Source organism: Bidens hawaiensis, unplaced genomic scaffold, assembly GCF_021521415.1.
Source record: "Bidens hawaiensis isolate Kalapana, Puna unplaced genomic scaffold, B.hawaiensis_p1.1 tig00013987_1, whole genome shotgun sequence".
Taxonomy (NCBI): domain Eukaryota; kingdom Viridiplantae; phylum Streptophyta; class Magnoliopsida; order Asterales; family Asteraceae; genus Bidens; species Bidens hawaiensis.
The window spans coordinates 384,651-399,678 of record NW_027492199.1 but is presented as its reverse complement, the minus strand read 5'-3'; the positions used below and the strand labels follow the sequence as shown (position 1 = coordinate 399,678).

Sequence of the window (15,028 nt, the reverse complement as noted above, 5' to 3'; positions counted from 1 at the left end):
TTCCTTGTTTTTTCAAGGTTTCTTAAACTTCGTTTCATCTTTTTGTGAACAAATCCTTTCCTTGCATTCTTCAACCGATATGTAGTCACTATGTTCATAGATATGATTACAAACAAGTTTAAGAATCCAAAGGATCTAGTTACAAATGATGAAATGAAGCTTTTTAAAACAAGAATACATAAGCAATATGAACATGATGTTTGATAGTGTTAGCAAATGTTTGGGTTTAAATCTAACAAAAAAACAAGTTGTCGATAAGGTGCTAAAGCTGAAGAAAAAGTATCCGGATGCTGGTAAAGGAAACTGTTTCTGTTTTGACAGCCAGGCGACAATTTTTCATTCACTAGTATCCGTGACCTTTTTATTCAACTTATGCCCCTTATCGACAAGTTGCTATTTTGTTGGATTAAAACACAAACGTTTGCTAACAGTTTCAAACAACATGTTTATATCGATTTTGTTTACCTTGTTTTTTCAAGGTTTCTAAAACTTCGTTTCATCATTTTGTTACCAAATCCTTACCTTGCATTCTTCAACCGATATGGAGTCATTATTTTCATAGATGTGATTACAAATAGGTTTATGAATCCAAATGATCTAGTTACAAAATGATTAAATGAATCTTTAAAAAACAACCAAACATAAGCAATATGAATATGATGTTTAACACTGTTAGCAAATGTTTGGGTTTTCATCCAACAAAAAAACAACTTGTCGATAAGGAGCTAAAGTCGAAGACAAAGTTTCTGGATGCTGATAATGAAAAACTGTTGTCCGTTCCGATAGTTAGGGCGACAATTTTTCATTCACTAGTATCCATGACCTTTTTCTTCAACTTATGCACCTTATGGACAAGTTGCTATTTTACTGGATTAAAATACAAACATTTGTTAACAGTGTCAAACAACATGTTTATGTTGCTTTTGTTTTCCTTGTTTTTATAAGGTTTCTAAAACGTCTTTCATCATTTTGTGATGAAATCCTTCCTTGTATTCATCAACCGAGATATAATTACTATCTTCATAGATGTGATTTCAAATAGGTGGAAGAATCCAAGGATCTGGTTACTAAATTATAAAATAAAGCTTTTTGAAAACAAGAAAACATAAGCAATATGAATATGTTTGACACTGTTAGCATATGTTTAGGTTTTCTTCCAACAAAGAAGCAACTTGTTATAAGGTGCTAAAGTTGATGAAATAGTTTGTGGATGCTGATAAAGGAAAAACTGTTCCGTTCTGATAGTCGCTTCTTCATTAGTATCCATGACATTTTTCTTCAATTATCCACCTTATCGACAAGTTGCTATTTTGTTAGATTAAAACACAAACATTTGTTAACTATGTCAAACAACATGTTCGACAAGTTGCTATTTTGTTGGATTAAAACACAAACATTTGTTAACTATGCCAAACAACATGTGTGATAAAACCAAGACAAATCATAGATTTTATAGCCATATCCGAAACATATCTAACATGGATCAAACAAAGAAAAGAAACATATCTGGTTAAAATGATTAAAAAAAATACAGCTTCACATATAAAGACGGAATCACATGATTCAAAACAATGAGAATCACATGATTCTACATTAGACGAGAATTTAGAGCCAAAAAACAATGTCCAACTTTTTAAGAAATCACATGATTTTAGAGTTTGAAAGCATCTCACATACAAAGGCTGTACAAAAAATCAAATAATTTTTTTTTGTCTAAATGCCAAAAAAAATATTCGAGATCATAGAATCATGACATAAGACATGAGAACCCAACAAACAATCATGAAAAAGGATAACAGACTGGATTACAACTCCAAATTTTGAAGGTCAGTCTAAAATCTATATAATGGTTATGTAAGTTTCTTAAAAATCTCCAAAGGTTAAAACTTTTTGGATGAGAACCGAATAAGAACAGGTCGAATGAACACGATACTAAACCAACACAATACACAATTCTAGATCAGAAGAAAAGATCAATTGATGATTTTATTTTATATATATGTATTGTGACAACTTTTTTTACTATGAAAGATGTTTTCAATAAAGCTATGTCCCTCACAAGCACACGATTGGCATATAAACCCACAAGCATACACTTTAATGCAAAATAGAAATGTAGACAACATATATTATCAGAAAAACACACCAAATCAGATATGTTATAAAAAAAAGTTGCCAAACTATTACTAGAAAATATATGCAACACATAAAAAGCCGGTCAATCACGTTTTCACAGAATGCCTAAAGCGATGAGACTCCAAAAAACCACAGAGAACCAGAGAGACTTACAGTGCATTAATAGAAGAGAAGATAATGGTTTAATCTTAACAACCAAGATTCAGCCTTTAATAGAACAATAATCTGTGACAGTTGAATCAAACCGGCCAGCAGCGGATTAGAAAAAGAAACCTGAGAACTAACTATAGCAAACGGTATTACAATTAGAACTATGATACCATGCATGAATATTGTATAACAAATGGTAATTTATTGAATTAAACAATTATTACAAAAGACAAAAATAAGAACCGAGTTATATATATATGTTATTAGACTCTCATGGAATATAATGAACAAGAAAAAGAAGAATAAAAACTGATTGTGAAAGCCTTTTCAAGAAACAAGAAAAGCTTCCGATGAGTTATAGGCAAGGCAAGGCAGTATCGTTTATTTTGAGAAGGTCAATCACATCGGAATCAAAATCCCTTTAATAAATAAAACTAAATATTATTGACAAAATAAAAGATTTCTTTACGTTTAAAATCCAAGTTATTTTGTTACTTATTTTCTTTAGAAACTATATTATTTTGTTATGATATGTTTTTAATCATATATTGCATATTTATAAAAGTAGATTAAAGATAGAATACAATAAACACTAGCTTACAATCATGAAATTGATTCATGAAATCAGATCAAGTTATTCTACAAAGTGTGACAAAAATGAAAAAGATATGAGAAGGATTTGCAGGCACAACAAAAAACTCTCAAAAAAATAATGAAAAATTAATTAAATAAATCAAAACTTAAAATTTAATAAAAAATAAAAAATTTATAAAAACACAAAATTGTTTCCATTGTTTTTCTCGTTCTAAAGGAGAGAGTAATTAAAGTTTCTTTTTTCCATTTACTGTCATTTAAAAAAAAGACTATGAAACACAAATATTTTCATTTTCCTTTTATTTCTCACAAAATAACTAAGGTAACTAGTGTTAAGATAGTTTTTCCATTTTTCTTGATTTGTTATAAATTTTGGCTTTCTATTGTCTTTTCTAAAGAAGTTTTAAAGTGGAAGGGGAGAAAAAAAAATTAAGTACGAGAATGGATTTGTAATCTAAAAAATTGTTATTAAAAAATACACAATTAATAAGGAAAATAATAAAGAAACACAATGATAAATAAAAAAGCACAACGATCTTTTTTTCCTCGACATTGTTATCGACACCAAAGAACTATAATTTTGTTTTAGTAGGATTGGATTTGCCATTCAAAAGGGGGTGGCGTCGGCAATGTTTTAAAAGCCGGTTTAAACTGGCCGGTTCAACCGGTTGAACCGGATTTCGGTGAACCGGTATTTTGTACCCGGTTTATTTGAGCGGTTTTGAGGGACATCGAACCGGCTGGTTTTCTATAAAAACCGGTTTAACGGTAAACCGGTTACCATTGATTTGATATGTTTAACGGTAAACTGGTTTTCTATAAACCGGTAAACCGGTTTAAACCCACTGATTTGATTATTTTTTTTTTGTCAGGCCCATTTTTTTACCGGTTACCATTACCTAGCCTAAACAATATTAGGTTCCCGATGATTCACTCATCCTTCACAAGGAACTGCTAACCGATTATACAATGATTAAACAAGAAGTGCAAATCGATTATATAGGAACTACTAATTTGCTATTGAAGCTTCAATATCAAAGTCGGTTTCTAATTTTCTATGCCATATTGATATTGTGTAATTGACTGATTTGGCATTCAAATTCCAAGTGCTTTTGTATTATTTTTTGAATATGGATTAACTTTTGGATGATATTTATTATAGGATCATGTATTTTTTTAGTTTTTTTTTAGTTAAAGTTGCATTTATATGAAATTATAGAATAAACTATACAACCCGATTGAACCTCCCGATACAACCCGGTTCAACCGGTTATACAATTTTTTTAATCCAATCCGGTATGAATAAAATACCGGTTTTTAACACATTGGGTGGCATGCAGCTTATTGTCCGCTTACCCACCTCTCTATTGTAATTTGATCCTTTTGTGTTACAAAATAAAAATAAAAAATTATTTCTGATTTATATTTTAAGTGATATCCGATTAGAATCTCATAGCCAATGCAATTTCGTTTCTTTTGAGAAGGTCAATCACGTCGGAATCAAGATCCCTTCAATCAAGAAAACTAAATAATACTAAGAAATAAAAGATTCTTTAGTTTAACACTTTAACTTCCAAAGCTAAAAGCTCAAGATAAAATAGTCAAGCTTGTTAAAAGCTTTGGCTCAAATAAATCAATAAAGCTCGGGTTCGATTGAATATGTTTTTCTTTCTTTTTTTCTAAATTTATTTATTTATTATTATTGTTGTTGTTGACTTTAGCAATGTCTTTTCCTTCAACCTCTTTGGTAATTTATATCTTGTATCCATATGGATATACAAGTGAACTTATGTATTTTGTTTTAGAAACTAGATTATTCTGTAATGATATATTTTTTATCATACATTACATATTTATAAAGTAAGATAAAATGCTAAAAGAGTTCGTAGCTTGACCTAGACATTTAGAAATCAGTTTAAAGCCCAAACCGGATTAGGTTGGAAACCAGTTTGGAGTGAGTAAAGTATCTAGACTGGTTTGGAACCAGTTGAATCGGGAGAATGTATGTATTTTTTAAACGAACGTTACGAACGCGAGAAAATTAACTAAAATTCACTTTTTATATAATACTTTGAGAGAATAGAGAATGTTTTTGAGTGCTGTGGTTGAACCAAAACATTAAACATCAACCGCATATATCTATACTAACACATGGGGGCCAAAAGTAAAAGATAAAAAAGGAGGTGCAACATTAAAAGGCTATGTTAGCTGGTTATATTTTGGTTTCACAACAGATATAAATAGGATTGAAAACCGGGTTGTCTACAAACTGTTTTTGAATGCTGAAACCTTAAATTGATGCCAACCCGCCAGGCTGGGGCTTAAACTGAACTTGTTTAGGCCAAACTGTTTTTAGTTGCAACCGGTTCAGGTTGGAAACCGGTGCACGGGTCCCAAACCAGCTTTTTTACATGTCTAGCTTGAACTAACCATATGGACTGCAAAACGCTCCCCAACCTTACCTTACACTTTTTAGTGCAAGAAGCTGTTTCCACTGTTTGAATATGTGACCTGTAGGGTAGGGTTCAAGCCGTAAAAACAGCCTTTTGTACTTCGAATCAAAATGAAACGCATAAGTAGAAGTGTAACAACAATCAATAATATATAAAACAACAAATTTATTATTTGAAACAACAAAAAATTTACAACACACCTTCCAATATTTCAAACAAGGTAACAACTTAAACACAAATTTTATTAATATATGAAAGTGTCATACAAGAGAATCAAATAATCAATTTGCAAGGAAGCTAGAATGAAAATATTTATTCAAGAAAGTCAACAATTGTTTAACCCGCTTGTTGCGGCGGAGAGGTGGCGGGAACTCTGTCGGTATTGGTTCGGTTTGTTATAGTAATAAGCTATTTAAAAATCAAAGTTAATTATTAATACTTAATTCAAGTTTGTGAAGGATTTAACTAAACTCTTATACCTAAAGGACTAAAGTTACTCAGAAGTGAGTTGTTCGACGGTATAAATGGAATTCAGGTTGCAATTTATTTTCATATCGTAGGTTGTTGGATCTCAATATTCATGTAAATATTCATGTAGTAGTCTCTGTTGATGATGATTATGGTAATTATCCTGACTGGATTGATTTTTAGGTTTACAAGGACCGGATTAACGGACCCATACCACTTGCTGCGGTGTTCCAGCTCCATCAATTGAACCCCACGCTTCCAAAAAAATAAAAAAGAAAGGAAAAAAAAAAAACTTTCCATCTTCCTGCCATCTTGAATGGGTTCGTGAACTCGATTCATTTGCATCACCGATCTTGTGAATTCCCCGGGTGCCCTTAGAATAATGTTATGGAAGTCAAATCAAAGATTCAATCTGATACCTCATTGGGCATCGTTATCAATTACAAGGCAGGGACACCGATCAGGAATGTAAGCGAGAACGTCAAATGGATCATTTGATGGATTGATTACGAGGCAGTTTTCTCCTGTTGAAATTGGTGGATTGATCATTTGTTGAATGCCATCCGAAGATCATAAATTGAATATCGTAATCATGTTGTCAAGTAAAGAACTGTTTCTGTTCATGAAGCTTTTTTTCAGTATCACGAAGGTATTGAATGCTTATAACTTCCGTTTTTATTCCTTTGAAATATTATTCTTTTCTTAGGCGAACAGAATAAAACAATCTGCTTCAATATGCAAACCAGTTTACAACATATTATAGTTGATATTTAAATTTTAAGGTATGAAAATATCTTTTAATCTTCATGTAATATGTAACTTTCATAAAAGAAAAGAAAAAACCATGTCATTTAAGACAAAGCATTCATAAACCAAAACTAGTTACTAGCTATGACTACCAACCAAATCCATAACCGAAGACTTTTGTTTTTAACTAGCAGTAACTAACAATCTCATTTCAACTTTTAAGGTGAAGCATTCTTTACATTCCAAATACCCGGGAGGCATATACTTCGCCCGAAGCGGGCGTTTGGAACATATAATCACCATAACCAGACAACAAACTCTCTAACCCATACCTTTCTACCTCACTTCTACCACCACCCTGTTGTTGAACATTAACCTGCTGCAACTGGCTATGCTGCTGATACAGACCACCACCACCACCGCCTGGCTGTTGGGTAAACAAAGACGGACTGTAACTCGCTAGCCCAGAAGTAAGACCACCATACAAATCAACCTGAGAAGGAAATCATGGTGATGTTATGTGTTGCTGCTGCGGTTGCATTATGGTTTGAGAAAACTGAGGTCCTGATTGTTGTTGCATAAAAAGCCAGGGCTTTGAGTTGGTCAAAACATTTGGTGATGATTTGCCACCATTAAACATTGTAGCATGATTGATAAATTTGTCATTGATGTTGCTTAGAATCCCCAATGATGGTGAGTCATAACAAACGTTTGGTCCAGGCCTCATATAATTTCCTAAATAAATACAAGAACAAAGCAATGCAATTATAGTTGTAAATGAATAACAGATTTCACACATGTCCATTTGAAACCGTGCCCAACTTTAGTTGTCTTACGAATATATCCAGGTAAGAAACTGAAATTACAGAACCGAGAAAAAACCGACGCTTTGCTTTTATGTTTACATAAAAACCAAACTTTCGGTTTGGTTTTGCATGTAATAGAAACCCAAACCGAACCCAACTCAATTTATAGATTTTCATTTTTTTTTTAGTTTTAAGTAATTTATAAAAAATTTAATAAACAGCGTTTTCCAAATATTTTAGCCCAAATGTATAATAATGAATTAGTAATTAATTAACAAAAATATTTAGGCCCAATTCATTTTGCGTGAATTTTTTTCAGCCCAGCATTTCGAGCTCAAATGACAGCCAAAAAAGACTATACGAAACCAAACCAAAAAAACCAAAACCAAACGGTTTTCAAAAAAACAAAACCAAAATTTTGGCTTTGGGTTCAGTTTTTGTCCAAAACCGACCCACACACACCCCTAAAGCCGATATAGTAATTCATCACATAACTCTGTTAATATGCAACTTACAAATTAGAGACTGTCAATAGTAAATAGACAAATACGGAACATCCTATATTATTCACAAATAGTCTAGCGGTTCCATTTAATTATGTGTAAAGCCTAATTTTGGGCAAGTGTTGACTATTTAGCTTGAGAATACAGCATTTAATTATGGAAAATACACATCAAAACTGGCAAAATAGTACAATAACTCGTAGACCAAAAGCAACCAGTACTTGAAAATAAACCAAAAACAATATGTTGAATGATAAATTAAAGTAAATATGCATTTCGTGGACAAATAGAGCATATAATAACTAATACAAGTAAATATGCAAAAATACAGTTGGAGTGAAGAGATTGCTTACCTGAACTGACAGCAACAGACTGTTCAGCTCTTACACAGGAGGGAAAACCAGGTGGAGGCTTAATGGTAGCTGAAAATCCTGGTGGTGCCAACTTCTGTACCCTAGATGCTATTATTTGAAACTAAATAAGTTAATGTCTATACAAACATACATGGATGTGTTTGTGAGAGAAAGAGAGAGAAATGTACCAATGGTGTTAGGGCTGAGATCATTTTGTTGAGCAGAAAATCCACGTTCATTTGCAAATGAGAGAATAGACTGATCACTGTTTTGGAAATTCCAAGAACGTGTGTCTTTGGGTTGCAACAAACCAGCTACTGTTTGAGGATACAATGAATTATCATCATCTAAATCCATTGACAAAATATTGGATATTATACTACTCTCCAAAGCAGCAGAATCTTCATCATCATCATCATCATTATTATCAACCCGTCTCAAATGCTCCACAATTTCTTCATTAGAAAACGAATTAGCGCCTCTGTATATCTTATCTGACTTCGCCAAACTTTGAAACTTGTTTTCATTGTACCCATCATTCAATTCTAAATCCATATACGGGTCCACTGGTATATTATCTTCTTCATCCGCACTAATCTGATTATCATTTTCAGTATGATACGATGAATGATCACTGTGGCTCTTTGTTGTTTCAGCAGGATGAGAAGGAATAAATGAATCCTTTGAGTTTTTATCATCAAAAGTTGGTGAATTAACAAGTGGGCTTTCAGACTCGACATGCTTACTATCAGAGCACACCATATCAACAAAAGTTGTCACATGTTTGGATGACTTGATATGCAAGTTATCTTCTTCATCCGCATAACTTTTGAGAAGATGATGGTCTGAACTAATCTGATTATGAGTTTCAGTATGATCCCAAGAGTCCTGAGAAAAACATCATAAATGTAAGAAAAAAATGAACATAAGCCACCTCATTACAATGGTTAGCTGTATATCTCTTACTTTTGTGCTATAGTTAGACATATTTTCCTCAGTTGAAGCATTCTGGTTATTATATTGCTCAACTACAGGTGGTGGTAACATACTGCCTGATCGTCTATGCACATATTTTGTGCCACCAACTACTTCCTGAACTCTATTCATGAAATACAATATTTTATTAAAAATATGATCATTAAAGAATCTCGAGTTTTTAGCAGAAGTATAACAAAAGGATATTGAACAGATGTCTATAATACCTAGTATGAACTGCAGCTGCTTCATCTTTACCAAAACTATCTTCTTCAGCACCAATAGTATGCAAATACAAACATACAGGATTGTTGCAAGGCTGACATACCAAAAATGAATCTAAAATTAATTCACTTTAATTTAAACTGAATTTACATAAGAAAATCAAACGAAAATACTGATTTGATGCAGTCATATATATTCATATATGTATATATATATATACACACACACACATATATATATAGGGTTCAGATCTCCTCAGGACTCCTAACAACTAATCATTTTATTTATTTAATATATTTCATATTATTTGAGGGTAGTTTTGCCATTTATTGTATGTATGTGATTACATATATGTAATCATACAATTACATATAATAAATGACAAAACTTCCCTCAAGTAATATTAAATATATATGATGAATATATAAAATGATTGGTTGTTAAGAGTCCTTAAACTTCTAAAAATATTTGGAATTTCTTTTCGGAACCAATTTTATGTTGAGAACTGCAATAACTGTATAAAGCACTTAAACTTGGTGCGTTAATGATTTAATGAGATAGTGGGCAGGCGGTTTCGTAACCGCCTTCTGTATCACAATTAAAGCAAAGGATAAAAGATCTTTATGATGTTCTTGCAGTACTTAACATTATATTGGCTCTAAAAAGAATACATACACACACATACATACCGTATTCCGCAACCACGTATGACAATACTTTGCAGTCCCGAATGATGCTCTGCAAACATTGAATTCGACAGTGATCAAGAATGTAAATAACGATGATGATTGAACACATATAATTGTTTTTTTTTCTAGAAGGAGGGAATATGGCAGTGGAGGTGGAGGTGGAGGTGGATGTGCTTACTTTAAAGGCCTTCCATCCAAAACATAACCATGTACCGATTGGATGCATGTCACTGCTTCCTCCTCTTTCGAGTATGTAATATATCTGGGAACACAAAATTATTTTATCAACTGATATAAAACATCAAAAAAATAAACTCAAGACGATTACGTACACACTGAAAGTGTCATTGGTAAACTGCTGAAGGGCCCCACCCGCTGTCCGAGAAAGAGCAACCTTTGTTACTTTCCCGTATTTACCAAAATATTCTTTTCGCTGCAACAACTGCACCAAAAAATTAACTTATCAACAACAGTGCATTAAAACTTAGAATAAAATATGAGAATTTGTAACAATAAAAACTAAAGGTTGAAAGTACGCACATCTTCATCAGCAAGATCAAGAGGTAGTCCAATGATATATGCCATTTTTCGCTGAATAACTTGAACATTGCTAAGATCTTTCTTTCCTTCATTTGACTTTGACTTTCCCTTTGATACTTTTTGTTTTTGACTTGAACTATTGACCCTATACGCAATAACCACAAATTATAGATTTATATATCAAATGTAACAGTAAAACTTAAAGGCTCTGAGACCAAAATGTATTCTAACGTTTGAAAATTCGCTTCTAAACCTACAACCCTATTCTTATCATAAGGTGTTCGACATGCAGGACACTGCCCTTCGGTTGCATCCTTCTCAGCCATGTCCATTATGTGATGCCAACACCAAACACACACCTGCAGCAATAATGCCATTATAATTACTTAACAAATTACTATTTTCCATCTTGTCTGCCAATGCAAACAGATTTAAAGGACCAAACATTTGATCTCCGTGTATCTAATCAACCTAAATTAGATGATGAAGTTGAATGCCTTTGCATAATTCAGTCAAAAAATTATATATATATATATATATATATATATAATAACCCCTCTAGAGGATTTTTTATTTGCCAAATTCTCATGGTGATAAAATGAACACTTTAGATTGGACATGATTCTATCAATTTATTTTATAGTGTATTGTACGCAACAAAATTCTCAAAAAAGCAATCTCAAGACCATCCATACATTGATACATCTACAGTAAGATTAAGGAAACTTTGACATGATTATAGCCAATGGAAATTAAGCACATCACCAGATTATGGACAAAAAAAATGTCACCTAATATCAGGTAAAAAAATGAAAGATTAAAAAACAAGTATAAAGTACAAACTCCATTGATGACTAGTAGTTTACCAGCCATATGTCACATCAACTAAATGTCCCCAATTATGGATACAAGTATCTACAAAGTACAGACTCCATTGATGAATATTAGTTTAACAGTCATATGTCACACCAACTAAATGTGCCCAATTATGAATACTAAGCATCAACCAAAGATTAGAATATAAGTATCAACTAAAGATTAGAATACAAGTATCAACTAACTGTGCCCAATGATGAGCATCAGCTGAAAACATTAACATAAACATCAACGGAAGTTGGATGACTATATCACTGTATCAGATGTCCATACAACTAAAGCTAACTGCAAAACTAATCATAGAAAACTATATCGCTCCACGCTCGGGTCGCCTCTATTTAAAACATTTGTCAAATCAACTTAAGAAGAAAATAAACCAATGACTATAAACTCAAACCTCATCACCAACTTACGGATAAAAAAGTCACCTAATATCATTTAACACATAGAAGATTATAATACAAGCATCTACATAGTACAAACTCCACAGATGACTACTAAATGTGCCCAAATATGAATACAAGCATCAACTAAAGATTAGAATACAAGTATCAACTAAAGATTAGAATACAAGTATCAACTAATTGTGCCCAATGAAAAACATCAGGTGTAGGGCTGTAAAAGAACCAAGCGTTCGGCGTATTGTTAATAAAATGTTCGGCAGGAAGTTCGTTTGATAAATGAGCGAACATGAACAAGAAATTTCATTAGATTTAATAGCAAAATTATATACTGTAAAAATATACATGAGCATTATGTGATTAATTTATATGTAAATTAACATATGAATATGAATGTTAAAACAAAAACAGCAATACAAACTTGCTGGCGGAACCGAACTGTTGACCTAACCATTCCAGGTTATCAAAATTCAATAAAACATCGCTCATTTGTGTTCGAGAACCGTTCGTGTGTCTGCTAAAAGCTTAACGGACGAACATGAACAAGGCCTTGTCTGGTTCGTTTACAGCCCCAATCAGGTGAAAACAATAATAATCAACATAACACTGTATCAAATAGTCCATCTAACATAAACTAACGGCAAAATTAATCAAACAAATCAACATAAAAACCAAAAAAAGTGTAAACACAAACCTCATAACCACATTTGCAAGGATTCAACTGCTGATCAGTCCAATCCATCTCTTCCGCACACAATGGACACCTCTTCTCCTCTTCATTACTCATAACTCCTCTGAAACACACACCAATAACCACAAATTAACACACAAAACCCTAATTTCCACAGTATGACGTCATAAACCCTGCATTACCCCCAAAACCCCAAAATTGAACCGCATTTAACGTAATTAACACCTTCTTCACACTACAGACCGATAATTACACAAAATCCGAAACTAAATCATCGCATGTACGCAACACACACAGATGTTGAGTGATTGCGTGAAAATGTGAATAATTAGGGTTTAGGAATTGGAAGAAAGTGATGTAAAAGTAAAACTTGCTTACAGTGATTGATTGATTGGTGTATTAAAGATGAAGAAGAAAGCAGCAAATGGAATTTGATTGAAGCGAAGACTCAACTCTCACTACTTTTACTTCGGCATATATATAAAGAAATAGAAGCCACAGAATGAATGAATATTGAGAGGTGTTTTGTTTCGCTTTTATAATCTCTTATTATTTATTATTTGTTTTATTATTATTATTATTATTATTATTATTATTGTTTGTACTTTTTTTTGTCCTTTTGTGAATGAGGCTTACTTTTCACATTTTGGGGGTAGTGAACGCATTCCAATGTTGGTGACTTGGTGTCATGCTTCTCTTGACACATATGATTCATAGGATCTTAAGATTGGCTCGTTAAATACTTGAATTGAAAAGAATTTAAATGTGTTTAAGCATAAAGCCATAAAAGATAGAAAATTGTGATAACTATAAGATATATGTACATGGTGATGTTTAGGTACGGTGTGAAAGAGTACTAGTTATATGGTTACGTAACAAACTTATATTTTGCACTTAAATGTGTGAGTACAGATTTTTATCGAATTCTCGCAATTGTGTATTAAACGTATAAGATGACAGCTAAGATATCATGAATACAAGTTCCTTAAGTGTGTGGTTTTCACTTGAAAACTCTAGATTATGCGAAAAAGAAATGATGTGCTTACGGGTGTTTGATTGAATCACTTTTTTCATTCACATGAATATGTTTGATTAAATTTTTTTATTTTCAGTTTATCAAAGTCAACCATTATTAACACAATGAATGATATGTTCAAGGTTTTATTAGATTCTAATTTTGGAATTAACTTAAATCAATACTAATAATAATAAGAGCTGTATAATATTGTATTGTATATGTTCAAGGTTTTATTAGATTCTAATTTTGGAATTAACTTATACTAATAATAAGAAGAGTTGTATAATATTGTATTGTATCATATCATAACATTTCGTATTACATAATATTACATTACAGTATAATAAATGGTAATAAATATTTTTTTTTAAAGTACATATTTTTAATGGCAGTAGTTAATATTTTCATTCAAAACCCATCGGGATGCTGAGTAAGGCCCAATTGAAATAAAGAAAGTGAACGGAAAGATACCAAAAGAAATCAATAAATGTTTATCATATAACTATGTTGAGACAAGGAAAACTACTCCATTGATCCCAGTTTATATGTTTGGGGGAGGGCCTATGAATCATCCACTTGAATAATTGTAATACCTTCACATCGTCGACCATTTTTTAAACATGGTTGTGTGCCTACCTACTTGTTTCGAACATTTTGTATTAACCAAATTGTGGTAAAAATGATCTTTGTGTATACTTCTTCTCCTCTTTTACTATACGAAGCTCCATTATCTGTCATGTTAATTATGTATTGAATCATTGATGCCCGATAAAATTGTGCTCGATAGAAATGGTATTTGGGTATGCTTCCCGACCAAACATTATTTACATCATCTTCATCAACTCGAAGTTGATATGCCTTGTAACATCCCACTTTTGATAATAATAATAATAATAATAATAATAATAATAATAATAATAAATAAATAAATAAATAAAAGAATTTTATTTATTTAATTGTGTGTTATTACTGAATTATGTTGAATAATAATAAGTTAAGCGTGGTCTTGAAAAATAAAAGATGGATTAGGGGAAGGGTTATAGGCCTTAAGGTCCATGAACTTGTCTTATATAAGCACCATAAACCTCCCTAAAGTCTTCATCTCCACCATCTTGTCTCCTTCCATTTCCGGATTCAAATCAGAGCTAAAGGAGAGTAGGTTTCGAGTCTTGCATGTCGAGCAACAAGAATCATAGTCAGATTCGAGTGCCGAACCAGATCTGAAGTAAGAAACACGTTCAAATATGCATCTAGGCTCGAATCCGAAACCAAAAGAGGTAAGTTTTAGCTTGAAGGTTGTGTATTTTATATCGTTTGGCAAACGCTTTGGTAGGATGAGAAATCGGACTGTAGGGTGTAAGAAAAACATAAACTTTTTAGTAAACAAGTTGTTTGGGATGAGT

The 15,028-nt window shown here is 32.2% G+C and overlaps 1 protein-coding gene across 1 annotated transcript; it reads right to left on the bottom strand.

Moving 5' to 3' along the window:
* Positions 1–6,568: 6,568 nt before the first annotated feature.
* Positions 6,569–13,053, bottom strand: LOC143545608 (uncharacterized). Its single transcript, XM_077037463.1, has 12 exons — positions 12,986–13,053; positions 12,611–12,710; positions 10,871–10,998; positions 10,640–10,784; positions 10,432–10,541; positions 10,278–10,361; positions 10,100–10,148; positions 9,413–9,504; positions 9,177–9,315; positions 8,399–9,098; positions 8,211–8,318; positions 6,569–7,283 (listed from the first exon to the last, which is right to left on the bottom strand). Exons 2-12 carry the CDS (start codon positions 12,701–12,703, stop codon positions 7,054–7,056), a joined length of 1,878 nt encoding a protein of 625 aa, XP_076893578.1. The 5' UTR covers positions 12,704–12,710; positions 12,986–13,053; the 3' UTR covers positions 6,569–7,053.
* Positions 13,054–15,028: the final 1,975 nt, after the last annotated feature.

Coding starts and splice junctions, on each gene's coding strand:
- LOC143545608 (XM_077037463.1), bottom strand. CDS start 12,703: ATGAGTAATGAAGAGGAGAAGAGGTGTCCATTGTGTGCGGAAGAGATG. Junction 10,785..10,870: donor TTAGAAGCGAATTTTCAAAC/GTTAGAATACAT, acceptor TATTGCGTATAG/GGTCAATAGTTCAAGTCAAA. Junction 10,362..10,431: donor ACCAATGACACTTTCAGTGT/GTACGTAATCGT, acceptor TTGTGTTCCCAG/ATATATTACATACTCGAAAG.